The 26,030-nt window shown below is 50.3% G+C and overlaps 1 protein-coding gene across 9 annotated transcripts in view; it reads right to left on the bottom strand.

Annotated features, from left to right (window-relative positions):
• Ubr4 (ubiquitin protein ligase E3 component n-recognin 4) overlaps nt 1-26,030 on the bottom strand; it is a 113,957-nt gene that overhangs the window by 9,146 nt on the left and 78,781 nt on the right. For 7 of the 9 annotated variants that reach the window (XM_031379259.1, XM_031379263.1, XM_031379262.1 and 4 more), the window contains 31 exons: nt 25,338-25,423; nt 24,099-24,186; nt 23,731-23,924; nt 21,631-21,870; nt 21,171-21,309; nt 20,436-20,561; nt 20,206-20,334; nt 19,187-19,530; nt 17,627-17,717; nt 17,333-17,417; nt 17,066-17,193; nt 16,105-16,234; nt 15,860-16,017; nt 15,455-15,564; nt 14,883-15,024; nt 14,514-14,595; nt 14,090-14,263; nt 12,293-12,414; nt 11,394-11,591; nt 10,735-10,815; nt 9,856-9,943; nt 9,276-9,403; nt 8,137-8,244; nt 7,731-7,850; nt 6,939-7,129; nt 6,349-6,522; nt 5,977-6,076; nt 3,714-3,932; nt 2,776-2,889; nt 1,448-1,590; nt 985-1,146 (listed from right to left, as the gene is read on the bottom strand). In XM_031379259.1, coding sequence (XP_031235119.1) covers nt 985-1,146; nt 1,448-1,590; nt 2,776-2,889; nt 3,714-3,932; nt 5,977-6,076; nt 6,349-6,522; nt 6,939-7,129; nt 7,731-7,850; nt 8,137-8,244; nt 9,276-9,403; nt 9,856-9,943; nt 10,735-10,815; nt 11,394-11,591; nt 12,293-12,414; nt 14,090-14,263; nt 14,514-14,595; nt 14,883-15,024; nt 15,455-15,564; nt 15,860-16,017; nt 16,105-16,234; nt 17,066-17,193; nt 17,333-17,417; nt 17,627-17,717; nt 19,187-19,530; nt 20,206-20,334; nt 20,436-20,561; nt 21,171-21,309; nt 21,631-21,870; nt 23,731-23,924; nt 24,099-24,186; nt 25,338-25,423 — 4,394 coding nt within the window. The remainder of the gene's footprint in view (nt 1-984; nt 1,147-1,447; nt 1,591-2,775; nt 2,890-3,713; nt 3,933-5,976; nt 6,077-6,348; nt 6,523-6,938; nt 7,130-7,730; nt 7,851-8,136; nt 8,245-9,275; nt 9,404-9,855; nt 9,944-10,734; nt 10,816-11,393; nt 11,592-12,292; nt 12,415-14,089; nt 14,264-14,513; nt 14,596-14,882; nt 15,025-15,454; nt 15,565-15,859; nt 16,018-16,104; nt 16,235-17,065; nt 17,194-17,332; nt 17,418-17,626; nt 17,718-19,186; nt 19,531-20,205; nt 20,335-20,435; nt 20,562-21,170; nt 21,310-21,630; nt 21,871-23,730; nt 23,925-24,098; nt 24,187-25,337; nt 25,424-26,030) is intronic. The other 2 variants (XM_031379261.1, XM_031379266.1) reach the window with 1 other exon arrangement.

Below are 26,030 nucleotides of genomic sequence, written 5' to 3'. Positions count from 1 at the left end.
TTTTATTTTATATGAATACACTATAGCTGCCTTCAGATACACCAGAAGAGTGCCTCAGATCCCATTATAGATGGTTGTGAGCCACCATGTGCTTGCTGAGAACTGAACCAGGACTTCTGGAAGAGTAGTCAGTGCTCTTAACCACTGAGCCATCTCTCCAGCCCTCTTTCTTTTTTTCAAGACAGGGTTTCTTTATGTGTAGCCTTGGCTGCCCTGGAATTCACTCTGTAGACCAGGCTGGCCCCAAACTCACAGAAAACCGCTTGTCTCTACCTCCTGAGTGCTGGGATTAAAGGCATATGCCACCGCCATCTGCCTAGGAGTTCATTTCCTAACTGACAGATGACATGGCCACAAGTGATGACATTTTGGAGAAATATGGAACTCATTCTGGTGACAGAATGATTTATCCTTAATGATCTTTCATCCTCCAATACGTTGGTTTTCCTCCCTGAATCAACATACAATTGGTTCTGCTTCTTCTTACCTGGATGACCCTAGGGAAACGACTCCACCATACATGCCCCAGTTTGCACATGTGTGCAGCGGTAACCCACAGTACACAGCTGAGCATGTTTTCCGCCGACCCTGTCATTACCACCAGGTGTCTGTATACTAAGGACTCCACAAGGTTTGCCAAACACATGAGGACCCAGACAAGCTAGAGAGGCCTTAGAAGGAACTACCCAACCCTTAGCTGTTTTCATAATTTAAACATCAGAGCCATATATCACACAAGTGGACTCTGGGAAATTCTGGCCCTAAGGACATGGTACATTTACATGATACCCAAGAAACGGAGGATACTGACTTCCCTTCAGCAGCTCACTTTAGTCAGCCCTATCTGCTCAGAAGAGCACAGACAGACATGGATGCCCAGTGAAGTGTCCAAGAGGCAGCGTCACCAGGGGCCCGGTAGAGCTTATTCCTTCCCATCTCCTGGAAGACTGCTCCCTTTCTGCTATGAAAACACTCAACACTCACCTTGCTAAACAAGTGGCAAAAGCTGATTCGGGGACATGGGGGCCCCAGACCGGAAGCAGCCCATTGCACTTCGTGTTGGCGTTCTGCAGGGCAGCACTCTCCCACTCTTCCCGGCCTCTAGCCAACCTGGATGGGGACAGGGAGGAGAGCAGGGACAAGCAACTGCTGGAATTAACCCGGTAATGAGGCACTGGGTACTGAGGGCTTGCCAACAGTGGTCCTAGGGAGACAGCTAGCCAAAGGTCAATCCTTTATTAGCTCAGGCGAGCAGACTGCTTCACCTGCCTTGGTCAAGCATTCAGAGCCCGACATGCTTTCTCATATGGCAAGTACAGCTCGAGAGCCTACGAGGGTGAAGGTCTCACTGCCTGGAGAGCAGAAAAGCAGGCCTGCCCCAACCCAGCCCAGGCCCTGAGCTACAGGCCCACTTATCAGAAGCCACTCTGCAAGAGCCAAAGCCTACCTGACGGCAGCCAGGTGACAGTCGTAGTGAACAATGTTGAAATGGGACACAGTGCTGTAGCCCTGCTGTTTCCGGGGCTTGTTCTCCATCTCCTCTAAGGCTACCCGCTTGGTGAAAGTGTAGATGCCTAAGACCTTCGTGGGCTGCAAGACCAGCAGAGAAAGGAGTGTGGAGAAATTCCCACCAAGGATGTGGCAGCATATATATTGTGAACCCCGAGACTGTCTGTTTTCTAGTTGTGGTGTGGCTCAGCCCTTAGCACACACCTTTAATCCTCCTGGCTGAAATACAGACAAAAAGTACGCTCCTTTTATCCCAAACAGTGAAGGGAACATTAGTTTGGAAGCACCTATGTTTGAAAATGATGTCTAACTGAGCAGCAGACAAGGTGACAAATCAGAGAAAGATTTGACAGAATAAGGATCTGCCTGACTCTCATGAGAGAGAGGAAAAGGAAGCTAGTAAGAGAGAGCAGCACATTCTGAGAGGAGCTGGGGCATCTAAGAGGTGATTAGGTCATGAGATCCCACTGTGGGATGACCAGAGACCCAGTAGATGCCAACATGCCATTCTTGAATCTCCAGAACCGTGAGCTAACCCGTGTGCGGATGTGTTGTTCTAGGAACGGGAGCTGGGGCCCTGTGCATGCTAGGTGAGCACTCTACCACTCAACCACACTCCCAGCCTCAAGCCTAGGCTGTTCTCTGTGTATGGTTCATTTACTTAGAGGCCTCCATGGCTGCTTGCTTCTCAAGACTCTCAGGCAGCCGTATCAACCAAGCAAGACGCTGTCCTTCCACAGTCCAGGAGCAAAGCTGGGCTGCTGAGCTTTGTACTCAGTACTGATCCTGTACTCAGGAAGCTGAGAGGCCTCCCATGCACTGCTCCTTCCAGGTGTCACCTCATCAGACACGAGAATGGGGTTCTAGTTGCTCTCAGGCATTCTGAACACAAGCAATGTAGCGTGACCTGCAGTGTCCAGGCTAGACTCTGGCTTTGCCAGGTGCCCTCTGCATTCTTACCCATCAATTGGGGCCTTTAATAGGGTTTAAAGGCACGACTGCATGGTTTGCACAACACTCCGCACCAGTGCCCTAGCACCGACAAGGATGCCAAAAGGTGGTCTCTCCAGGTGCCAACAATGCTGGTGCTCAGATCAGTTTGCCTTCCTGCCTTCAAGGTCAGTAGCTGGCCCCATGTCATCTCCCAAAGCACAAGCCTATCTCAGTACAAAACGGCTTGCAGGAGATAGGCAAGTGTAGACACAGAGCCAGGCTGTGGTACCACAGGCTGGGCATGTACAGCCACCCCCTGCCCACCAGCCGTACCTGGAACTTGTACCCCTCCCTGCAGATGCAGCACGTGAGTCCGGGCTCCTCAATCAGCTCTTCCATCTGCTTCAGGAGCGCAGTCTTGGTCACCACCTGACCCTTTTCATTTGTCTGGAGAAGAACACAGGCAGCATGTCATACAGCCTCTGCCCTGGCTGGGGATGATCACACACAGACACAGAAATGTTGCGTGGAAGAAGAGGCCTGCCGCTGTGCTGTGCTGTGCTGGTAGGCTAGGTAAGTGGCAAACCACTAAGCCACATACCTGCCCTCTCCACTGCCTTCTATTGAGGGGGGAGCCCTTCATCTGTTCAGGAGCCACCAAAGCGGAGGAAACCATGCAGTGGGAAGCTGGCATGCTGCCACATTGCCAGTTGTTACCAAAAAGCCCCTTCGTTCTGTGCCAGCACCATGTCTCAGCTGCCAAGGGCTACTGATGCTCTCAGCACTTACTGTCCCCAACAAGCGTCAAACTGCTGACACACGAGTTTGCTTGTTAAAATAAGGGTCTTCCAGGGCCACCATTTCCTCCAAAAGTAGGACAACAGAGCCCTTTGTGTTGAGCAGACCCCATGCAAAGTCCTGTTTAGAACTTAGCAGCTACGTGCTGTGGCCAGTGTGCTTTACTTTATCTGGAAATGGATATAGTGATGTCAAGTACATCTGACATGTGAGGTCTTGCAGTGTGTGGCATGTACTAGATCCTGGATACGTAGTACTCAGAATCTCCAGTTTTACTGTTTGCACAAACCTGCCAGGTCACTTTACCCCAAGTGACACCCCCCCATGTGGCACAGCAGTAGCTGCACCTGAAATGCCCAACCCAACTAATTCCTGGGTCTTCCTCCATGCACCCTCACACACCATCAAGCCCAACTCTGCTGGGAAGCATTAGTCTGCCTGTGGTGGCACCTTGTCCACGGTGGGGATTTTACCGTCATGCCCAGAGTTCCCAGAGCCTTCTGCCTCATGGCCATGGCCATGCGCTTCTTCTCTGCCCGGGTCTCCCTGCGGGCTGCATCAATCTTCTTGTTCACATCTGGGTGTTCTCTCAGGGCCTCCAGCAGGTTCTCAGCCAGGGTCCCAATGCCCTCGTCACTGGACACCTGCTCCAGCTTATGCAGGCTCGTGATGGAGTCCGTTCCAATCAGAACCTATCAAAAGAGAACCAGTGAGGTGTAGGTATCCAGTCATGGACGTGGTCTTCCACTAAAGTCTCTGTCAAAGCCTCTGACTACCACCAGAGTGTACAACCTGTCCAGTTATGGAGGGAGCCTGCCATGCAGGCCCAGTCAACACTGTATAATCAGTCCAAGCGCACAAGCTTGTCTTGTGTCACTGGTTTCACAGAGGTCAGAGTGCCTGGGAGTTTGGCTTCCCAGTGACCTCTGAGTAGTCAGCTCTCAAATCACACATATAAAACAGGGGGAATGTCACACATATAAAACAGGGGGAATGTCACACATATAAAACAGGGGGAAAGTCAAGGTGGCTGTAAGGATGGAAGGCGAGACAGTGCTTGAAGCACTCAGCAGTATGGGACACCTGGGCAGAAGCCCTGGATTCACAGGACCTCCTCAAGTTCTGCACATGAGCATCTATAGCCATCAAACCCGTGGCAGTTCTCCCAGCCTACAAGATACTAGAGGCGGAATTCCAGTCCATGGGAATGGAGATGTCAAAAAGTTAAAAGAGCTACCAAGCCTATCTATCCTTGGCAAGGCTCCTTCGAGCTGAGGCAAGTGCAGTGGAGAGAGGCCTCCAGGTCAGTCCGGTGGGTGGTCTGAAAGCCCCACACACCGTCCTGTTAGTGGTGGAGTTCCTCTGGTGACAACTGAAAGCAGCAGAGCCACCCTCAGAGGTGAAAGCTTAAGCTGCTGCCTCAGATCACTCACTAACTCATAAATCCACCCTCACCATAGGAACCCACACCTCAGCAAAACTGCATGTTATCTCATGCCTCGTGTTCCTAAATGCTGAGTGAGCCCATGTTTAAGACCTTGCAAACTTTTCCACAGGCATCCACACCCCAAACTCAACACCCTAAGTGTCTACTGTGAGCATGCATGTGCGTACATGGAGATGTGTGTGAAGTAGGTGTAGGAAAACCGCCAACACCTTGTCCACATGAAGTTCATACACAAGCAGGGAGGGCAGCACACACCCCTCCTCTCTGGACCCCTAGCCTCTTCCGTCCCCTCTGATGGCACTGCCATTCCCCTCATCCCTCAACCAAAGGACAGAGCTCTAAAGTTACCAAGCCCTTTCCCTTTCTCTCCACCGACCCCCATCTCTCTCCAAGCAGCCGCTGGATGTGCACAGTAAGATGTGTAAATAGCCATCACATGTTGCCCTTGGCCAAATCACAGCTCTGTTCCTTAGTCTCCTATGCACAGTTGTTCTAAGGAAGTAGAGACAATGTATGCAGAATCTTACAACAGAGGCGTATCAACTGTGGCTATCTACCTGCAGGTCTGAGGAAGACCTTTACCCTGTCCCTACACTTCGGGGGAAGTTATCAGAACAGGCTGCCAGATGACAACACAGAACTATATATTCAATGCAGAGCATTATAAAAGCAAAACAACTCTAGGGACTCTCAAAACCGTATAGCATGCACCTAGACAATGGCAAGATGCAAAGTCATTTCATGCAAAAGACATAGACAAAGCACTAGAAAGGCTGTGCAGCATCATTAACCAGCAGGAAAATGCAAGTCAAAAACCACAGCTAGGTGCCACACTCAGCAACATGACTGGGGTAAAAATAGTCAGCAAGTGTGGCAGCAATGCAGAGAACTGGGCCACTCACTGGCTGCTAGAAATGTAAAGCGGGCCTGCTGCTCCAAGAGAGTTTGCAGCACCTTATAACTAACTGCCCACGTGAGCATGTGCGCATGTGTGTGGAGGGCAAAGGACACTATCTGATCAGGCTCCCTCCTTCCACCCTTGTATGGATTCCTGCCCAAGGCAGGGCAGGAAATAGTGGTGAGAGCATTTCAAGCTTCCCAGTGACTGAACTGGCGGAATGTCAACTGTAGGCAGAAGTCTCACAAGTCACTGCTGCATGCTGAGCACACACAGAAAACCTCACGCACCGGGGTAAGCCACACTACGGGTGACGTGCTGGTTCTACACAAAGATTGCTCATGACTCCCTCCTGTTACCTGTCATGTCCACAGCCATGCTGCCCACTCACCTGTGTGGCAGGGTGCTGCATGGCCAGACCCCGAAGAAGCCTCAAAATAAACGGCAGAGCAGGGCGAGACAAAAACTTTTTCCAGATGTCAGCGTCCAAACTGCAAGATAGACATGGGAGCATCAGCACAGGAGGCTGCTGGAGATGCTGCTTACTCTGGCTGCTTTCAACAGGGTTCCATTTTCAAGAATGGAATAAGGAACCACTAAGGGCAGGAGCCAGATACAAACAAGCGCTTGGACAGAAGCAGAAAAGCCTCAGGATGAGTGGCCACTGGACATGTCCCCAAAGGGGAAGGGGCAGAGGGCACAGAGGCAGCACCACACTAAGATGTTGGGAAAACGGCCACGTGCCCCAGAGAGGGTGCCTTACTTCTTGGCACTGGGGATATGCTTCTTCATGTAGTCCAGGGCATTCTGGGTAATTCCCTTCTGCAGGATGAGGTCCTTCAGCTGGTGACCGTTGCTGTTGTTCTTGATACCTGCAGCAATTTTGCAGAAGCAATCCAGGAAGACTTTGTCGTCCCCACTATGGTCTTCATCATACCTAGGAGAGCGTAGAGTCTCAGCATGAAGGCAGAGCTCAGTCACCTCTTGGTTAACAAGGAGGCGAACTGTCTACAGGATCCAGTGTAAACTCGACAGGTAAAGGAGACCCTCAGACCAGACCTCTTCCCTTGCCTGTCCTGCCCCCAAGCCTGCATTGTTCTTTTGCACCTTCAGGCTTTTGCAAATGCAGCTCCCCACACCACCAGGCCCTTTCCCCTCTCACACCCTTCCCACTACTGCTTTAATACACTAGGATTTAGTGACTGCCTCCAGCTAAACAAAGCCCTACATGCCAGATCATGCACGCAGACACTCAACAACACCCCTGGTGGCTCTGCTCAGCCTCACAAGCCTAGCTTGGGACTTCTGTGGGCTCTCCCCGGAGGCTCATTGTATCAAACTCCAGGCTCCTACTTATCAAAGCTGCAGTATGGCTTGAACCGCTCCACCAAGATCTGCATCTTCTCCACCTCTCCGAAGGACAGGTATGGGATGATGCGCAGCAAGCCCTGAAGCACACTAGGGTTGGACCGAACAAAGGTGCTGTTGATCTGGTCTAAGAGCATCACCAGTTGATCCTTGTCACCTGTGAGGAGGAGGTTGCCCTGCAACAAAAGAGGGTGGGAGTAAGGATGGTGACTGCACCCAGGAACTGACCCCCAAAAGTTGCTATTCCCACTAGATGGAACTGTTCCTCAGTGCTTGCTGGGGAAAAATGAGCAGCTTATGCTCCCGATGAGTTTCCGAGCTACTGTGATGGCTCTCGGGTGGCCAAACCACATTAATACAATACCTGCTCCCTGGGAGAACAGAGACGGCTATATACTCCTAGAAGCACAGGCCTGGCCAAATCACCAACCCTGGGAGGCAGAAGTTCCTGGTGCACACAGGGGAGACTGCATTGCAGACTGATTTCAACCCCTAGGCCTGATCGTGTCACTCACGAGTCAGATCAACACTGCCTGTTCAGCCAGGCCGTGCCCAGCGTCCATCAGTGAGCACTTTCAAACTGACAGAACAGCCTTGGCAGCTTCGTTTCCCTGAATGCAAAGGTCTCAGGCTCAGTGCAAGGACATCACCCTAAGTAGAAAGTGGCCATTTCTAACATGAGAGGGCTTAGTCATTCTGGGCTGAGCTCAGCTAGCTCCAGATAAGCCCTCTGCAGGTTCCCAGTGTCTGTGAGCAGAAGGACTAGGCCCCACTCACCTTGTCCTCACTCAGGGGCTCAGCGTTGGACTCATCTAGAATGATCTCCATGATGCTTAGCACCTGCTCAGCCACAGCTGCTCCTCCGCTGTCCTTGCTCTCTTGCTCAGCTACCAGAGCCTGAAGGGGAGACCCAGGACATAGTCAGAGTCGCTGACTGGTGAGCTCCACTGCCTTCCACAGTCTTAAAGCCCAGGGCTGTGCGTGTGTGCGTGCATGCATGTGTGTGTGCCTGCCCACCCTGAGAGGCACTACTTTTTTGTAGTATTGATTCTGTTCTACAGAATTCCTGCTCCTGGTCTTGAGTCTACACTGGAAAGTCAGCTGAAGGGCTAGGCCTGGTACTGCAATCTCTCAGGTGTGCCAAAGCTTCCTCTTCATCATAGACATAGCCCACACTCCTTACCAAGTTTAAAGTCCCCAGCATGACATTCAAAGTGTTCATTTCCAGCTTGACCAACTGTTGCCGGTTGACTTTGACCTTCACACAGTAACTGAATAGCTTCAGCAGCACCTGTAAAGAGAAGCCGCCCAAAGACCTGTGAGAGCTCCCGAGAGAACACCTGTGAGAGTACCCGTGGGTGGACGGCGTGCACGACACAGCCACAGAAAAGGGTCTGGGCCAGTGCTTCTCAACCTTCCTAGTGCTGCAACCCTCATGCCTGTTCAGCCAGGTCATGCCCAGCTTCCATCAGTGAGTACTTTCAAACTGACAGAATATCCTTGGCAGCTTTGTTTCCCTGTATTAGAATACAGCTCCTCATGGTGTGATGACCCCAAACATAACATTATTTTTGTTGCTATTTCATAGGTGTAATTTTGCTATCTGATATAAATATCTGACATGCAGGAAAGCTGGTATGACTCCTGAAGGGTCTTGATCCACGGGCCGAGAATCACTGCTCTTATACCAGGTCAGCATCTTAAGTGGCAACATTCTCCTGAGTTCTCTGCTCCCCTACATGACAGAAGTGACAGTGGTTCTTAATAAATCAGGTGGTGTCCTACCACCCCAGGGAAACCCAGCACCAACCAAGTCTCTGAACTAGCAGCAGACAGAAAATTCTGTCACACATAGCCTATGGAGGCCTAAATCCAGGTAGGCCATTTGAATGACACAAGAGTGTTTGTCCTTGTACAGCCCACAAGGTAAAGATATTAGTGACATCTCTGTGGTGACTCTGGAATGCCCTGACGTGAGACAGATGACCCTCCAAACAGCAGCCTATGACGGAGAAATGAGTTACATTACAACACTTATTTTAAAGGCAATGGTAAACCAACAATGACTGGCACAAGAGCAGTTACGGGGAGAAACAGTCATGGTTCCTGATACCTAAAGAGGTACCGGAGAAGACCACCACAGCCCAGATCTAAGGGAGGAGGCCAGGAAAAGGGCATTGGGAGGCTTCAATGGCCAAGGTTTGGCAAAATCCAGCACTAGCTCTGGTCTCTGCTGTACCACACTGCCCTCTAGTGTCAAGTGGCTCAAGGACCACAGCTTCAAGTAGAGAGCCTGGTCCTGTCATACTGCTCACAACTCACTGTTAGAAGGTGGCGTCCCTGCTTAAAATCTTTGACTCCTGCCAGTCTGTTCAGCATGCACTGCAGACCCCCACACTGGGCCATCACACCGGCCATTCTGTACACTTCCTCTTCATCTTCTTCTTCATCTAGGAGAAAAGAGAGTCCAAGAGGAGCAGAAGTTCAAAATGGGAGTAAGTGCCTAGATCAGAACACATAGTCCTCTCCTGGGCTGAGGGCACACAGCCCTTTCCTCTAGCTGTAACTAAGGTCATTACTATAGCCTATCTGCACTCACTCCCACAGGGGCCTTGCTCAAAGTTTAAGTCAACTACAGTTTTCTGCCTTTATAGCAAAGCACGAGCAAATACCACTGTCAACAGAACAGAGAGCCAAGGCAGAGAGAGATCTGAACACGAACCTGCTAATTGCATCTTTCCTTGACAGCCTGAATGTTTTCACCCAATAGGATCCATCAGCCCACAGATGCCTGTCTTTCTCCCCTACAACTGTGATCCAGAGCACAGGCTTCTGTACGCTGGGACATGTTTGCTCTGGCCTGAAGTCCAATATGCAACATCATATGCAGAGAGGGCTGTACCTGTGGTGGAGTCCAGGGACTCGATAAACTCCTCTGTTGCATCGCCCAGTAGGCCCCGCATTCGATAAACAATCCTCATGGGCTCCCCCTAAACAGAGAAAAGTTGGGAAGGTAGATTCATAAACAGGCCTAGAAAAACCTGTAAGCCTTCACCCTTGGACTTGCTCAATGCCTAGGTGATGTGAGCCTCCACTTCTCTAACAAGATAGGGACTGGTAGCCTCTGAGACTCACACAGTGGAGGAGACTCCCTCTGTTCAGTGCCTGCTGCAAGCCAGGCCCGTGAGAAGCACTGCAGCAGACACACAACTCTATTGGATTGCACTATTTGGAGCACTGGGTAAGCAAGTGCTCCAACAGCTACTTTCTAGGCTAGAAGTAAGGGCCCAACTCTAAGACTGCTGAGAGCTCAGGAAGTGCTCTCGATGCCCACGGGGACCATAGTCCAAAGGACACAGGACAAACAAACTGTATCTGAACCAAAGAATGTGGTACAAACTTCAGAAACCCGGAGCAGGTCTTTGCCCACAGATACAGAGAGGGCTTGTCTCAACCAGCAGCTTAACATACACAGGGCCTGGAAAGGACAGGAAGGGGCTGTTGGGAGAGTCTGCCTATGCTAGGCACCAAGCTGTGGACTCAGGAGGTCCAGCCTCAGTTCAGAGAAAAGCAAAGGCACAAGGTCAAGCATGCCTCCTTGAAGCTATCTGACCAACATCAGCTAGATGCTTCCCGAGCTGACAAGATGATGGACGTCTCCAGAAAGAAGTAAAGCTAGCAGCCACACAAGGCCACCGTGATGAACAGCAGCCCCACTTGGTCAGTCCTGAGGGCAGAAAAGGCAGCCCGCCACAGCTCCTGAGAGAAAACAAGCACATACCTCATTGGTAGTACACCACACCTTCTTGTAAACCTCAGCCACAGGAAGGTCCAGACTGATAATTTTATTGTTCACTAGGAGCTGGAAAATAGAGGGATTACAACAAGTAAGGCTCATGGGCTACCTTTGTGGCTCATCCCAGGGCTCTGCTGATACTCACCCTCTAGGGAAGAAAATGCATGTGCACGCACAATACCCAGTATTTTGTGCACAACATTGGGGGACAAACCCTTAACCCACATGGACTCCAGCTTAGCTCCAACTGAAGACCTTTCACCTTGAGCACCAGAAAAATCACCTTTGCCTTTAGTCATACAGGTGAGAACATCAGACTCAAGTTGTCTGTCAGAAGCTACAAGGTATTAACAGGAGCTATGACCCATGTACTGGTGTCAAAACACCATGATTCCTGGGGCTCCATTAACCTGCAGTCTCTAGAAAACTCTGCCAGAAGCAACGGTGACCACTGCTCCAACCAACAGCCATCAAGCACCGTGCTGTTCCATGCCAGGACTGGTCACAACCCTCCTCACCCTTACAGCATGAGAGGCAGAAAGACGGGAACCATTAGTGGACTTTACAGACTAACTTCCTGTGTGGTTAATCAGTGGCTCAAAGCTGTGCTCCTGGTTGAGTGACCAGCGCAGCCCAGCTCTTACCTCCATCCCACTGTCGTCCTCCAGAAGAGCCACCAGGTCACAGTCCTGGCAGATCTTGTTCTTTATGTCCCTCATAAGAGGCCCAATGCCTGGTTCATTGCTGCTATATGGGTTTCCAGGCATCCTGCCCTGTAGAAAGTCCTCTTGCTGGGGGTCCTTCTCCAGGGTCACAAAGAACTCAGTGACTTCATTCTCCTCCTAAAGGATAGAAAGAGGGATGTGTGGGAAGGGACCAGCACTGAGTGGTTCTGTGGGCACCAGAATGAAAACACATCAAGTGTACCGCGCCCACATGTTAAACATGTTAACTGGCAGGAGGCCAGAGACCATGGAAATCACTCAAAACACTGTTCAAGCAGCCTGAAGATCATGCACTCCTCACAGATTAACGAGAGAGTGCCTAATGGCCAGGGAGACAGAAGTTAAGGTGCTGTCTGGTGAGATGCGGACCAGTCTGAGGCCAGGCAAGAGTCACTGGAAACTTGGAGCAGAGGGGCTTCTTTTTCTTTCTCTCTGTGACGTGCTCAGACAGGCCAACACCAACTCTGATGATGTTCTTCTGTCAGTAAGCAAGGACGCTGCTATTTCCCTCAACAGTGAGAAAGGTCTCTGAGCCAGGCCATAGGAAAGACACACTTGTGGTGTGCATGCATGAGAACCCAAGGTGCAGAGGAGGAGGAGGACGGCAATACACCCAGCTCTACCCCAGAACTGCTGCTGCCCCTGCAATGGGAGGTGAGGCCTAATTTTAAGAATGGCTACTCTTGGCCTTCAGGCAGAAAGACCACTGGCTTCCCTCATTAGAGGAGGAAATTAGGAAGCTGTGTCTACTCTTTGTCAGTGGACATGGTGATAAAGATACTAAATTATCCTCCATGGGGAGCAAGCACACTGCTTACAGGGTAGATGATGCTGCACAGCCTCTCAAAGATGAACACAGGAGTCCGGTAGTCATCCAGATTGTAGCGTTTGGCTGTCTCGATGCACACGGCCATGAAGGCCTTAGTTTCGGACTCTGTACCTGCCAGAAAGCAAAGCAGCCAAGAGTTAGGAGAGAACCTCAGCTGCATGAGCTGAGATGAGGCAATGGAGCACCATCTCCGACAGGTGCCTCCTGCCTGCTAGGCCTCTCCAATTCTCTACACTCAATGAGAAGCCCTCTACCTCAAATAAAACCATGTGCTTGTTCTGGTTTCTCTGGGAGCATGGCTTCCCTTAAGGAGAAGGATTAGCATCCCTTTGCCAAAATAGGCTCTCAAAAGCAACATAGGACTTCCCTTTTGGGTAGTCAGGCAGATGAAGTTGGCTAGCGTTGACTTTTCACTCCTGCCACTTGAAAACAAGTTCAAACAAATTATCAGTGAACTATTACATTAGTGAAGAATAAAAGCCCACAAAAGGAAAGAATTCAGGGGCCCAGAGCAGCAGTGCCCATAGCAGTTTTGGTCTGAAGCTTTACTTCCATGGCCTGTCAGGAGCCAAATACTGGACAGAGTCCTGGATCAGCTGAGCTGAGGAGCCAGCAGGAAGCAGCCCACACCGCTCTGGCCACCACACAGCTGTTCCCTCAGCAGCACAGCTACAGTTTCGTTGTGAAGGTCAACTAGAACCACTTTCTTTTCTGCAACCACATAACTGAAGGCAAACTGTCCTTCCTTACAACCATGGTAGTGGGGGGACAAGTGAGAACTAAAGCTGTCCCCTAAAAACAGGTGGCACCCAAACCCTGTGCTCCCTCAAAGTCTGAGGAAGTTGGATGAAGGAATGCCAGGGACAGCCTAGGGGTCCTTACAGAGGCAGCAGGCACAAACCCGAGTGGAGACCAGCTTGCATGAGGCCTAAAGAATGTTTTTTTTTTTTTCTCCTCTTTGTATCTATTGATTTTCACTGCTATGTGTGGATCTGCATGTGCACCCTGGAGGTCAGGAAGAGGATGCTGGATCCCTAGAGAGTGGTCATGAGCTGTCTAACATGGATGCTGGAACCAAAACTGGGCCCTATAAGAGCAGCAAGAGCTCCTGAGCACTGAGCCATCTCTCCAGCTCCTCTCTTGGTTTTGTCTGTAGCACAGGCCAATCCTCCTGCCCCAACCTCCCAAGTGCTGGGATAACAGGCAGGTATTATCACTCCTTGCTTCTAAAGAATTTCCACAATAAACTTCGGAAATAGAAAATCAAAACTCCAAATCATAAAATACCAGTTTGAGAATACCATCTAAGAACCAAAAAACACAAATGGGCCCTGGGAACTTTAAACTTTGGAGTAATTCATCAGGCACAAATATTCGTCATAAACATGAAGTTTCTTGGCTACAAAATCTAGAGCTGTAAGAACTCAACAGCAGATTAACAGGATGAACGGTGCAGAGGAGAGAAGAGGTGAGAACAAGGTGGTGCTCCACAAGAAAAAGCTATGGAGTACACAGCAAGGCCACTGACGAGAAACAAGGAAAACATCCCAGATGCTTGGAGACACCAGCCTGAGACCTCAACCCCTTCTCTCTCTAAGAGCTCAACACAGGAAAATCACCCACGAGCCCAGCTCTAGGACTAACACCAAGCACCACCATGCTCTTGAGACAGGCTTCTTCCCCAGACCTGAGAGTCGTCACCTTCTGGTGCTGTGGCACTAGGAATACTAGGAAACAACAGTTATGTGCACATAACTCCCAGCTTCAAGCTTCCAGATGGGGTTACCTGTGGTCATGTCCTCCAGCATCTCCAACAGCATGTCCTGGGTCTCGTCGATGAGCTTGGTCCTCTGCAGCACTAGCTTCCGCAAACACAGGTACCCATTCAGCACAGTGCCCACCAAGCGGCTCTTAAAATGTCTCTTGATGGATTCCACCTCTACAAAGGAGGAGAGAAGGCCTGCGGGGACAGGAAAAACTGCCATAAGATCTTCAGGAGAACACAGAAGGCCTGTGCTATCCAAAGACACAAGAAATCAAAAAGCAAGGAGATGTCCAATGAACCAGATGACTGGCAGGGGGAGCTCAAAAGTGCAGACCCATCTAGCAGGAGAAAGTCCCAGAGAGAGAAGCCAACTGGCCCCAGGAGCAGAGGCTCAGGCCTCATGCATCCCCAGGACACCCAAGGGAAGGGCTGGGTGGCTATCTACCTGTGAGACTCTTGAGGGCATATCCCTGCTGCAGGTCTGTACTCAGCGTGGCCTCCTCCAAGGCCAGCAGGCGGGCGATTTCCTAAATAGGATGACAAGCAGTGTGATGGGGCCACCTCCACCGCCATCCCAGGACACAGCCCACAGCAGAGGTGCTTAAAGGCCACACACCCATTCTAATCCTTGAAAAATGCCTCTCCAAGAGGTCAAAGAGGTTCAAGTATTGCTGGAGACTGTTTACCCCAAAACAGCTCAGATGCCCTCAACAGAATGCCACAGCCATCCTGTTACAATAAAGCCTGGAACTAATTAATCTCCACAAATGTGTCTTCTCAGCAAACAAGAAAGAAGTGGGGAGGGACAGATCACCTTGGTGATAAGGTTGCCCACGTAGGGCAGGACTCCCCGCGCAGCTAGGTAGACTTTCCAGTGGCATGAGGCGATAAGCTTCTGGTAGAGAGCCAGGTACTCTGCAGCACACTCCCCAGCAACACTGAGCTCGTCCAGGTAACTGCACAGGATGGAGATGGGACCCCTTAGAGAGCACTGAAGACCAAGAGCCAGGAGTCCCTCCTTTGTGTCTACTGTTCAGCCTTTCCTCCTCCTCCTCCTACAGATGGATGGAGGCCATCTGAGAAACCCCACACTTCCCTCGGTGAAAGGATTCACAACACTTCAGGGAATGGCTGCCAAGCCTCTGAGCATCTGTGACTCCGTGCTCACTGCCTGAGGACTGCGGAGGACAATGAGTGACAATTACGTCTGTGCTCAGAGGCGCTCAACAAATACCCACTGCTGCTTTACCACTAATAGCCTAATGTGCTGGTTTCTGTAGCTGGGTTGAGGTGGTTATATACCACTCAGGGTGCCTCCCAGCCCTGATCTGTGTCTTCACCCGAGAGCAAGGGCTAGCCACTGTCCCCACCCACCCCACATGGTACCTGGTGAGGAGGTCAAGGACCTGCTGCTTGCGGCTGGGGACAGTAGCAAGAGCTTCCACGATGGTACAGGCTGCCTGCCGCGCTGCCTGTGTTGCTGGGGTAAAGAGGACCTGCCGGACACAGGAGAGGAAACGGGGCTGGCTCAGGGGACGCCCTGTTTCCTAGGCCCACAACACGAGCTAACGCACTGCCTCGGCTACAAGCCATGTGCCCGCCCGCGGGCTTGCTCTTTTGAGGGGACAGGGTGGGATGTCAGAGAGCAGAGGACAGTTCTGTTGTGACCTGCCCTGTTGGTGGCTGCACTTAAGAGCTTCTATTTGAAAGGAAATGACCAATAGTAAATGGCAAGCAGAGCAAAGCGTGGAAGGCAGAAGGCACTGGCAAGGGACCCGTGAGAGGCCACACCTGCCGCAGCCAGTTGTTGTGGCCCAGCTTGAGGTCAAGTGGGGTGGTCCTCTTCCCCCGCCGGCTCAGGAACTGCTTCCACCTCCACACGTACTTCTCAGTCAAGTATAGACGGTGCAGCTCTGACTTGCTGGGGGATTTCCCATTGCCATCCACCCCTGCAAGGCAAAGGTGGCAGGCAGGGTAAGTGTGATGGCCAGGGGGAAGCACAGGCTGTTGGGAGTGGCAGGAGGGAAGAGGCACACCTCGGATAGGCAGGCACTTCTTCCAGGCTTCGTAAGATGCCTTGGGATCTCTCTTGAGCCACAGCTGAGCCTGGGCATGGATCTCATTGCAGTATGGTTTCACCGTGGTAAGGGCCTCCACAGGGACATCCTGGACGAGGGAGCAGCATACGGTGAGAGTTTGCCAGTCAGGGGGCCCCAGCTAGGGAGGGCACCGACACTCCAGGAGTGACATGAAAAACACCATGCAGCTTTGATGGCCCAATAGGGGCTCTTGCTAAGCCTATCTGCACCCACGTGAGGAGTGTCATCTCCATGCCCACACTGAGGGCCACAGACTTGGAAGTGCTGGCTTCCCATAGCCACAGACATGTGGCTACATTTACTTGAAAATGAACGTGGAGTTTTACTGTCCACTTAGTCAAGACTCACTGAGCAGCTTACACACTGGAACTATACAAAGTCCCGTCCTAGACACATTAAGTCAGACCATCTGTAGATACAGGAGTCTACTATGTCATTTTAATAATGTTCCGGGTGGCACTGCTTTGTATCTTAGAGATGGAAGCTGAGGAACAGAATGAGCTTGCCCAAAGTCTTCAGGGTCAGAAACCAGGAGAGCCCTATTTGATGCCACGCCTGTTTTAGCACCATGGATTTCCACTTATGCACATATTTAGAGTATGTGCAGATGTAGGAAAGGGCATGATGCCTGTGGGAACCAGAGGCCATCTGTTTCAGTTTCAAAGGCCTCACTCTGCTCTAGGCTTTTATGCTGTTGAGTTATTATTTCACACATCCCCCATATCCCAACCCACCTCTGCCATACTAAAAGCTAAGGCTGATGCTGCACTAAAGTAAACTAGAGCCTGGTGCTCACCTCAGTCAGTGAGCTGACTTTGAAGAAGCAGAGCCCAGCACTCAGAAGCCATGTATCTCCCCCAGCCCCGCTGTCCCTGACACCCCCTCAATGTCACAGCACCTTGTTCTTCTTGCTGGTTGGGGCAGGTGGTTTAATCAGCTTCTGTAAGATCCGCAGACACATGAGGGTGATATTCTCAACAACCACTGGCGTTTTGATGTTCACAGCCATGAGGAAAAGGCTGAGTGCTGGGTGAGCAGGAATCAGAGTCAGTACATGCGGGCCACCCGCCCCAGCAGGTGCCCAAGGGCTCCCACCGCTCGCCCGGGTACCAGGTTGCACCTTTCTGTTTTCTGAAAAGTGCCCACCCAATGGTCCCAAGCTCACCACAGCGTAAGCGGAGTTCCCAGCAGCTGTCCTCCTTGGAGATGGAATCCGTTAGCAGCAGCATCTCATACTGAAGGCTGCTAGCCTGGAAGGCCGGCAAGATGAGGCGAATCAGTGGGGTCTTAAGAGTCCAGGGGCCAGGGTAAACTCAGATTATAGGACCCTCTACTAAAATCCATGGTGTACTACCAGGACAAGGAGACATGGGAGACCCTGTACTACAAGTTTTAGCTGGGACATGAACTCTGCAAGCAGGCCACTCTCCGAAGGACTGTGAGGAGCTGGTCTGCTTACCAGGTCAGGATTGGCCCAGTGGCCCTTCAGTGCAGTGGAGACTTTGCCAATGATCAGGTCGTTCATTTGCTGGGTGGCCTCTGGGTTGTCTCTGAGGAAGCAAAGCAGGAGTCCTGTCAGTCACAACGAAAGCTGCGAGGCCCCTCCTCCCAAGACTTTTCTACCTTCTTCCCAGGAGCAAAACTACATCCTTTATTTTAAGGGGTCTTCGATGAGAGGAAGCTACTATGGTCCCCTTTCTGAGAGACGGGGACAGAAGGAAGAATATCATTAACATGGGGGTCCACACTGCAGGAGCTGCTGACTGAGTCTACACTCAGTGTGGGCCCCATGTCACTTTCTGCACACCACCTCATTTCCCAGCTATGTGCCTTTCTAATAACAGAATGTACCCTCAAATGGTATCCAAGACCCTAGGGCCTGCTCTGTTCCAGGTGCTGACCATTCCTCCCCTCTTTACGTCCCTGTATCCCTGCCCCCTGTGGCTCTGCAGGCCTATCCACTCAGCATCTGGGCACAGGCCCGTCTTAGCTCTCCAGGACATGCTTCTTCACATACAGCCCACAGCCTTGCTTCTAGGAGCCCACAAGCCTGTGCTCATGGACCACACCTCAGAGAAGCCATCCTATACCCAGGACCGTCAGCCCTGTTCTAGCTGAATAACCTTACTTTCCAAAGAATCTGTCATCATGTATTGCAACATCTCCATCTAGAGCGGAAGCCACTGCATGTCCACAGTGCTTAGTGCTCAGGACTTGTCAAATGGGTAAAAGATATCTAGCACCTAAGATGGTCTAGATTTTATGCCACATAATAAGCAGTCTACATAAAACTGAGTATAAAATCCCATAAGTACTCAACAGTACTTGAGTTATTTACTCAAATTTAAAGTATTTTGTTTTTTAAAAAAAATTGTGTGTGTGTGTGAGTTTCTGAAGCACGTGTAGTCTCCAAAGAGGCCAGAAGATGATGCTGGATCCCCTAAAACTAGAGTTATAGGTAACTGTGAACTATGCAATGTGAGTGGCTGGGCGGTGAATTCCAGCTGTTGCCTGTAAGTGGAGTACGTGTACTCTTAGCCCGAGCCATCTCTCCAGCCCCTAATTACTGAAATTTACCATGGTCATTCCTTGTCTTTAAAGTATTTACTATTACTGGAATTTTTCGAACAAGTCTTTTGTCCAAGGCACGTGGTGCCCAGTGCCAAATGCTGAGTTAGTCCTTCTGACCAGAGTCTAAGCACTCATCCCTATGCTCTCTGCTTCTTCTTGAGTTTTTTTGGTTTTTGTTTTGTTTTTTCTAGGCTATTCTTGAGTCCAAGGGTTCTTTCACTCTCTCCTCCTCCCCCACCAAGACCCAGGAAGTTTCCTCAGAACACACCACCTGAACCAACAAAGCTCATGAACAGACCACTCACGGGATCTGATAGGGTGCTTCCCACATCTACCCACCTCCCATCTCCCTCACATCATCTGGGGGAAGCCAGCCAACCACTTGGCTCAACCCTGCTGGCCAGCATCACTGCTGCCCCAACTCCAGCGTCAAGGAACAAACTCTGACCTAGTGAGGAGGCACATGAGCTGGCGGACCTCCTCACGAATGGCTGCAGCACCTCTGCGGAGGTTGTAATCAAACAGCTCTCGGATGAGGCCCTGGGAGACGAGGATGTGCCTCAGGGCTGGATTGGTGGCCAGGGCCCTTAGTAGTGTGATACAATGCTCTGTGACAGCGGAGGCACAGCCATAGCACTTGGTGGAAGAGGTGTGGCCACAGCCTAAGACAGACAAAGCGCGGTACTGGCTGGCAGTGAACGTGGGCTGCACAGACGTCCGGGATGACTTGGTGGCTGCTTCCCTTTGCTGTAGATCATACTCTAACAGCTCTTTGCGTGAAGCAAAAACTTTCTAAGGATGGAAACCAAGAAATTGGCAAATAAATACGTGAGAAATGTGTATGATACTAATTATTCTTCTCAATAACCCTACCACTTATTTCTTTTATCCTCATTTAACAAGAGGGAAACTGGCACTTTGAATGACTGGCTTGATCAAGAACGAGGGCAGAACTGGAAATCAGAACAATCCCAGGCTCGAACTCCTCACTTGCTGCAAACACTTTTTTAAAGGGTTAGAAAATCAGATCTCTGAGCAAAGTCACCAGCAACTTAGTGGGCAGGGCCGCTGGCTGCTCTTCTAGAATAGGTCCACTGCTGCTGGCCAGCATCCTACCCATAAAACATTAAAGGAAAACATGGCTGCCTGCAGCCAGGGTGCTCTAAACCTTCAGCCTGTAAACACGGCAGCCAAGAAGAGGGAGCAGAATCTTAGCATTACTTTTAAAAACCTGGAATCGCTCTATTAAGCAAAGATTTGTGGTCTACTAATGTCCATCCCACCTCCATTAATGCTGTTTCTGACTGCAAAGAGATCCTGACAAGTGGCCATTACCTTAGGGTGGGAGGAGCCACTGGTGCAGCTGTGGGGTTGGTGGGGCCCACTGAGCTGAACAGGGAGCCTGGGTGGGGCAAAGGCTGCCCAGAAAGCATAAAGCATCCACTGCAAGCTACTCCCATTCCCTACCTGGATGATTTTGGAGAGCTCATCGAACGAGTTCTTACAGTCTCCACAATACTCTTGAGCCAGCTGCAGGATGTAGCGATTCACACTGGCTGAAGTGGAGCTGATGCCTCCAGCTGTTCCTGAGTCTTCCTGCAATCCCAAGAGGGCAAGTGTCAGACTTCCACCCTCGGGATGACCTCAGTAAGGGCAGCCTTCCCCTCGTGACCCAATACCCTCTGGCCTGGGTGCACCTGTGGCTTTTCTGGAGCCGCTTCATTCACTTTGCAGAGCAGGTTCTCCAGCTGGGGCCGATGTCCCATGAGCTGATGGTACACACGGTCGGCTTTGTCCAGAAGTGTGTTGATGTTAGAAACGGCCTAGACCAAAAGGACGGACACTTGAAGGAGGCACTTTACAGCTTGATTTCTCCCTCCATGGCTCTAACTGCTAGCCACCTATGAAACATGTTCCCTATAAAGACCAGGCACATGGCTCTACACTGTCCTTCAGAACAACCCTAGGAGGTGGCGCAACAGTCTTAAAAGAAATATGCAATGAATGTGGGCTGGATTTCAGTGCTGAGAAGCGACTTGGGGCAGTTCACACAGACACAAAACAACACAAGTGCTGTGAGAAACTGTGTCCTTCTGTCTCCCCGTCACCCTGAACAGGTATCCCCTCTTCTCTGCCCTCCTACTAAACCCAGCTGAGGCTAACCATGGGACAAAGGAGTGCATGTCACCAGCTCCTTCTGAATCAGAATTAGCTGCTCCTTGAGATGCTCAGTTTGCACTAACGCTTCTCTAATTCCTATCTTGAGCCTAGCACATCTTTGGTCACTGTGGCTCTTCCCAAAAGCCAGGCCCATGTTTGCCACTTTTCTCTGAGGCTCATTAACTGGAAGCTGAAGGCTCAGTTCACTAACACCTCTCCTCCAAGGTTCAGAGCCAAGCAATGGTGGGGACCTAGGCTAGATGCAGGCTTACCTTCTTCCGGTCTTCTTCATTCTCGATGGGATCCACTGCGCAGCAAGGCTTGGCATAAAGCATGAAGTCAAAGCGAGCATATTTACAGAAGCCACAAGCATTGCAGAGGAAGGGATCCTTTTCATCATAGTTGATGGACCTGAGTAACCAAAGTGCCCAGGTCAGTGGGGACAAAGAGTTAGAGTGAGAAGGAGGAGGAGAAGGGGCTGTGTCCACTCTATACTCTGGGAACAGGAATTACTGAAGGGATAACAACCAACAGGTGAGGGGGTATGAGCGGCCCAGTAAGTAGAGCAAACGTGCACATACATCCTCTTCCTCCTCCCCTTCCTCCCCTCTACAGACCACTGTATAATCTGCTAAACCATAGGGCACCAACCAGACAGGGGCCTTGCCCGTCCTGAGACTGCTACAGAGGAGAACCCAGAACGTGCTTGCCCAGGCCTATAGGACAAGTCACCTGCACTTGTGACACTGGTATACATTCTCGCCACAGTTGCCACAGACGCCGGGATTGGCAGGGACAGAGGCACTGCAGCGAGGACACTGAAGGGTCTCTGTGGAGGCCTGGTAGTTCTCATAGAAGTCTGCAAACTCGATCATCAGGTTAGAGGCCACGATAGGCAGAGGCAGGTCAATCTTGACTTCTGTCTGTCCAGGCGTCAGCTGAACTTTCTTGGCTTTGTGCCAGCGAGCTGGTCTAGGAGACAACAAAAAATATAGAGAAGAGCCTCCCGTGTGACCCTCAGTGATGATGGACTTGTGGTGGGAGTCAGGCCACCCTGCCTAGTTTCCTAAGGCAATTAAGTGACTATTCAAAGAAAAAAAAAATTCTCTTATTGTTTCCTCTGAAAAGAAAAGAAGGAGGGTAGGGGGCAGGCAGTCACTTCTCCAGGGTCTAGCCAGATGAGTGAGTCCTCATTCCACCATCAAAGAAACTTCTCATCACAACAGAGACCAGTACAGAAAACCACAACTGACCCAGGTGCCGAGAGCCCAGCCCAACTGGACACCCACAACACAATCTGCTCAGGGATCGCTGCAGAAGGATCCTAACAGCCAGAGGAAAGGAAGTGTACTGGGAGATTTTGTCTCTTAGACTTGTCAGAGAAGCTACACACATTTAGCAACCCAGCTCCCTAAACAGGACATGAATAAGCCAACAGCAATAAACATGCTAATGTGACAAGAACAACGGGCAACTAAGAATGCTGAGAGCAGAAGGACAGTCTTCTCCGGGGACAAGCACACTAACTGCCCAGTACCAAGTGCTAGCCCTAAAACCACTTACACACAAGGAACATTATATGGACTAAACAAGCTGTATTTATATATTAGGAATATGTAAGCCTACATACATGGAGATGTAAAAACAAGAAGAAAAAAAAAAAGGCCATGAACTTGAATGGGGAGGGGGATTAGATGGGAGGGGAGGGAGGAAAGGGAAGGGGAAAATGATACAATTATACTATAATCTTAAAAAATATATAAAAAGACACAGACACTCTTTAAATTGTTATGATAACTTGAGATTCTAGAAAAATTGCAGCATTCCCATCGAGGACAAGACTCCCAAAGCCCACTAAGGTGGCTAGTGGCAGTGGCCAGCAGATTGCTCATCTTGATGGCTGTCTCTGGAGGAAATATGAGTGTTGTCAAGAGACAACAACGAAGAAGGGGTCTTTCTGTGGATGCAGGAGCATGCTATATGGACAGGCAGAATAGCACCGGCTGCTTACAACCAGGAAGTAGGAGCTGTGCTGTATCAATCATGCACTTACTAGGGCTGCAGCTCTGCTCCCAGCTCTACACACACACACACACACACACACACACACAATTACTTTAATTCTTAGAGGAAGACCCTGAGGGCAGGAACTTAAATGAAGCACTTTTAAGGTCACAGGGCTAGGTAGAGCTGCAGCGGATCCATTCTACCAGTAGCTGTGCTTACTCAGCAATACAGAAAACTAACTGAATGCCTTTAGGGAGAAAGTCTATCCTGACAGGCAGCAGCTCTTTGAGACTAACTACTCCAAGAACAGACTTCAGGCAGAGACCAGAGTCACTGGTTACTGCGAGCTGCCTGCTCCTTCTATGGGCAATGCAGCCCTTGAGCCTTAACAGGCCAGTCATATCTACCTCTGCTCAGCAGCAACACCTAAGACTCACAAACTGCTTGGTCCTTGGGGAATCAACATAATGCAGCTAGGCCTATGACATCCTAGGGATAGACAGGGAGGGTAGGCGCATGCAATAATGGAAGAAAACGCAGTGGAGAAAATACAGAGAAATACTTTCTGTGAGCAGATTCACGGCTGCCTTTCCCCAAATGCCAACTACTTTCCAGTGCACAAGGTTTGCACAAGGCAAGAGATCCTGGAGCCCCTCTTCAATGCCCCTACCCGGGCAGGCTGAGAGGAACCTTTCTTGCCCTCTCTTTGCTGTCAACAGCTTCACTGCTGTCCCTATGTCGTGACTGAGAGGACACAGCCTTTGGGTGTGTCTGTCTGACCCTGCAGGGCACAGCTGTACTCGGGAACACCTGCAAAGCCCGTACTTATTTTTCAACTCCACGATGGCCTGCACAGTTCGGTTGTTGTAGTACAGGTTGATTGTCCGCACCATCTTGGTCCGCTTCAGGTCCCCAATTTTCACTGTCACCTTGCTGATGGTGTGACTGCCAATGAGCTTTACAACCTGCTGGGTGGTGGTGTACCGTGTGTCCACTTTAATGGAAGACAGCTTGATATACTAAATACAAGAGCACACAAAACAACACAATGAGCATTCGTCTATCTCCATTCTTCAATGGCCATCAACATAACTTCCTCTTCATCCACAGATGAAGTTTCTACTCAGGGTACCCAGTGTGGCAGGCGGCAACTAACTGAAAAACCTCAGGATTTCCCTGCTTAAAATACTTACACAAAATGGCACTTCAGGATTGTTACACACCAGGCAGGGGTCGCTCTCCAGATAATAGCCGTCAAACTCCACTAAGCCTGACAAGGTGCTGGGGAGGAAAGCAGTTTTAGTATCAGCAGTCTCCTTCTAGACCATGCCAGAGCCGGCTCCCACTCCTTCTAGACCATGCCAGAGCCGGCTCCCACTCCTTCTAGACCATGCCAGAGCCGGCTCCCACTCCCCCATGTCCCTGTGGGTGGAAGGGAAGGGACTAAAGCTCAGAAGGGCATAGTAGGCACAGGAAGAAAGATCAAAAAATCAACTCAAGTGCTTCCTACTTGTAAGCTGATGCACATCCGGAAAGGAATTCAAACCTCACTCAGAAGAGTCATGATTGCTATACAATCAATACTCAAAGCTATTTTCTAAAACTCACTAGTTAAAGAGCCAGGAAGATGGGACACTTGCCATGTAGGCCTGAGTTCAGATTCCTAGATCCAACATCAACGTTGGATGTACACAGCACCTTATCTACAATTGCAGAACTTGGGGAGCAGAGACGGGGGAGGCTACAGCAAACTGGCAAGCATAAGCAAGCAATGAGTTCAACTGGAAGGCCCTGCCTCATCAAATAAGATAGAGAACATCTAAGAGCATGTGGTTCTTACACGCTGTACACATGTGCCTACAAACAAGAACACAAATGCACATTTAAAAAGCCAATACTAAGCCAGCATAACAGTAAACCACAAACTTAAGCAATGTCCGTATTTAAACGGTTTTTTCCCTGAGGCCAAAAAGATGGGTCAGAGGAAAAGGGCAAGTGTGACCATTGGAGTTCAATCCCTGGAGCCCTAGAAATGGGAGGGGAGGGAACTGACTCCACAGGGCTGACCTCTAACCTCCACATGTATGCACAGCATGCAAGCCCCTAGACACCTCAAGTGCACACACAGGGTCCTTTTTCTTCTAATAAGAGGAAGACATGTGTGTAGACTTGCTTTATCTGGTCAGGTTAAGGTTTGAAATCAGCCTTCCCACAACCTCTGGTCACCACTCCGCACTTGGCTATCACATCTGTTTAACTGCCAGAGCCGGAAAGCCTTGGCTCCAGAGAAAGCTTCAGGCCAACAGGCTGGGTGACACCTAAGGGGCCACTAAGTTCATGAGCACTCAGCCATGCACAACCAGGAAGCAAACAACTGCTCCAAAAGCTGTGACTGCTCTTCAAACCACAGGAAGCAAACACAGCCAGCTCACTTGTAAATGTTGGAGTTGGGGTGATTGGTGAGAATGTGGTTCTGAGTCCTCAGGATCTCCACAGCCTTCTGTGAATACTCCTTCAACTGAAACAGAATTCAGGGAAATTGGTTAAAAACCCGAGTACTGAGCTCACAACATGCCTCTGGAATAAAGGTGTTGCCACTAAACCTAGTGACCAGAGTTTGATACTCAGGCTCACATGGTAGGAAGAGAGAAATGACTCCAGCAAGCTCTCTTCTGATCTCCACATGCACACCATGGCATGCACCCCCCATATATGTACACATCCATCCATCCCAGTGTAAAAAGACTTGCTTCTGTCTTCCCAGCCGCTGGTCCTCACTCCCAACTGGCTAACAGAGTCTACCTTCTTCACAAGCACCCATAATCCCTGGACACTAGGCAGCCTTTCGCACTTGGAGAAAGGTTAACTCCCTTTTAGGGAGAAGTCAGCAGTGGCTCCCTAGATGCAGCGCACTCCTAGCTCTCAGCAGGCCTCCTGGCTCCCGAGCTGGGCCAGCTACCTTTCTTCCCCATGGGACCCAGTTCTCTGCCAGCCACTCACTGTGCATCTATGCTACATTTAGACTGAAGAAAGCAAATTGTACTCAACAGTAACAATGCTGTAACACTATGGCATACAATGTTACTAACACTAGGTAGATTCAAGAGAGATCTCATATGTGGAGA

This window comes from Mastomys coucha, unplaced genomic scaffold, assembly GCF_008632895.1.
Source record: "Mastomys coucha isolate ucsf_1 unplaced genomic scaffold, UCSF_Mcou_1 pScaffold18, whole genome shotgun sequence".
NCBI lineage: Eukaryota > Metazoa > Chordata > Mammalia > Rodentia > Muridae > Mastomys > Mastomys coucha.
This window is presented reverse-complemented; position numbering and strand designations above follow the sequence as displayed.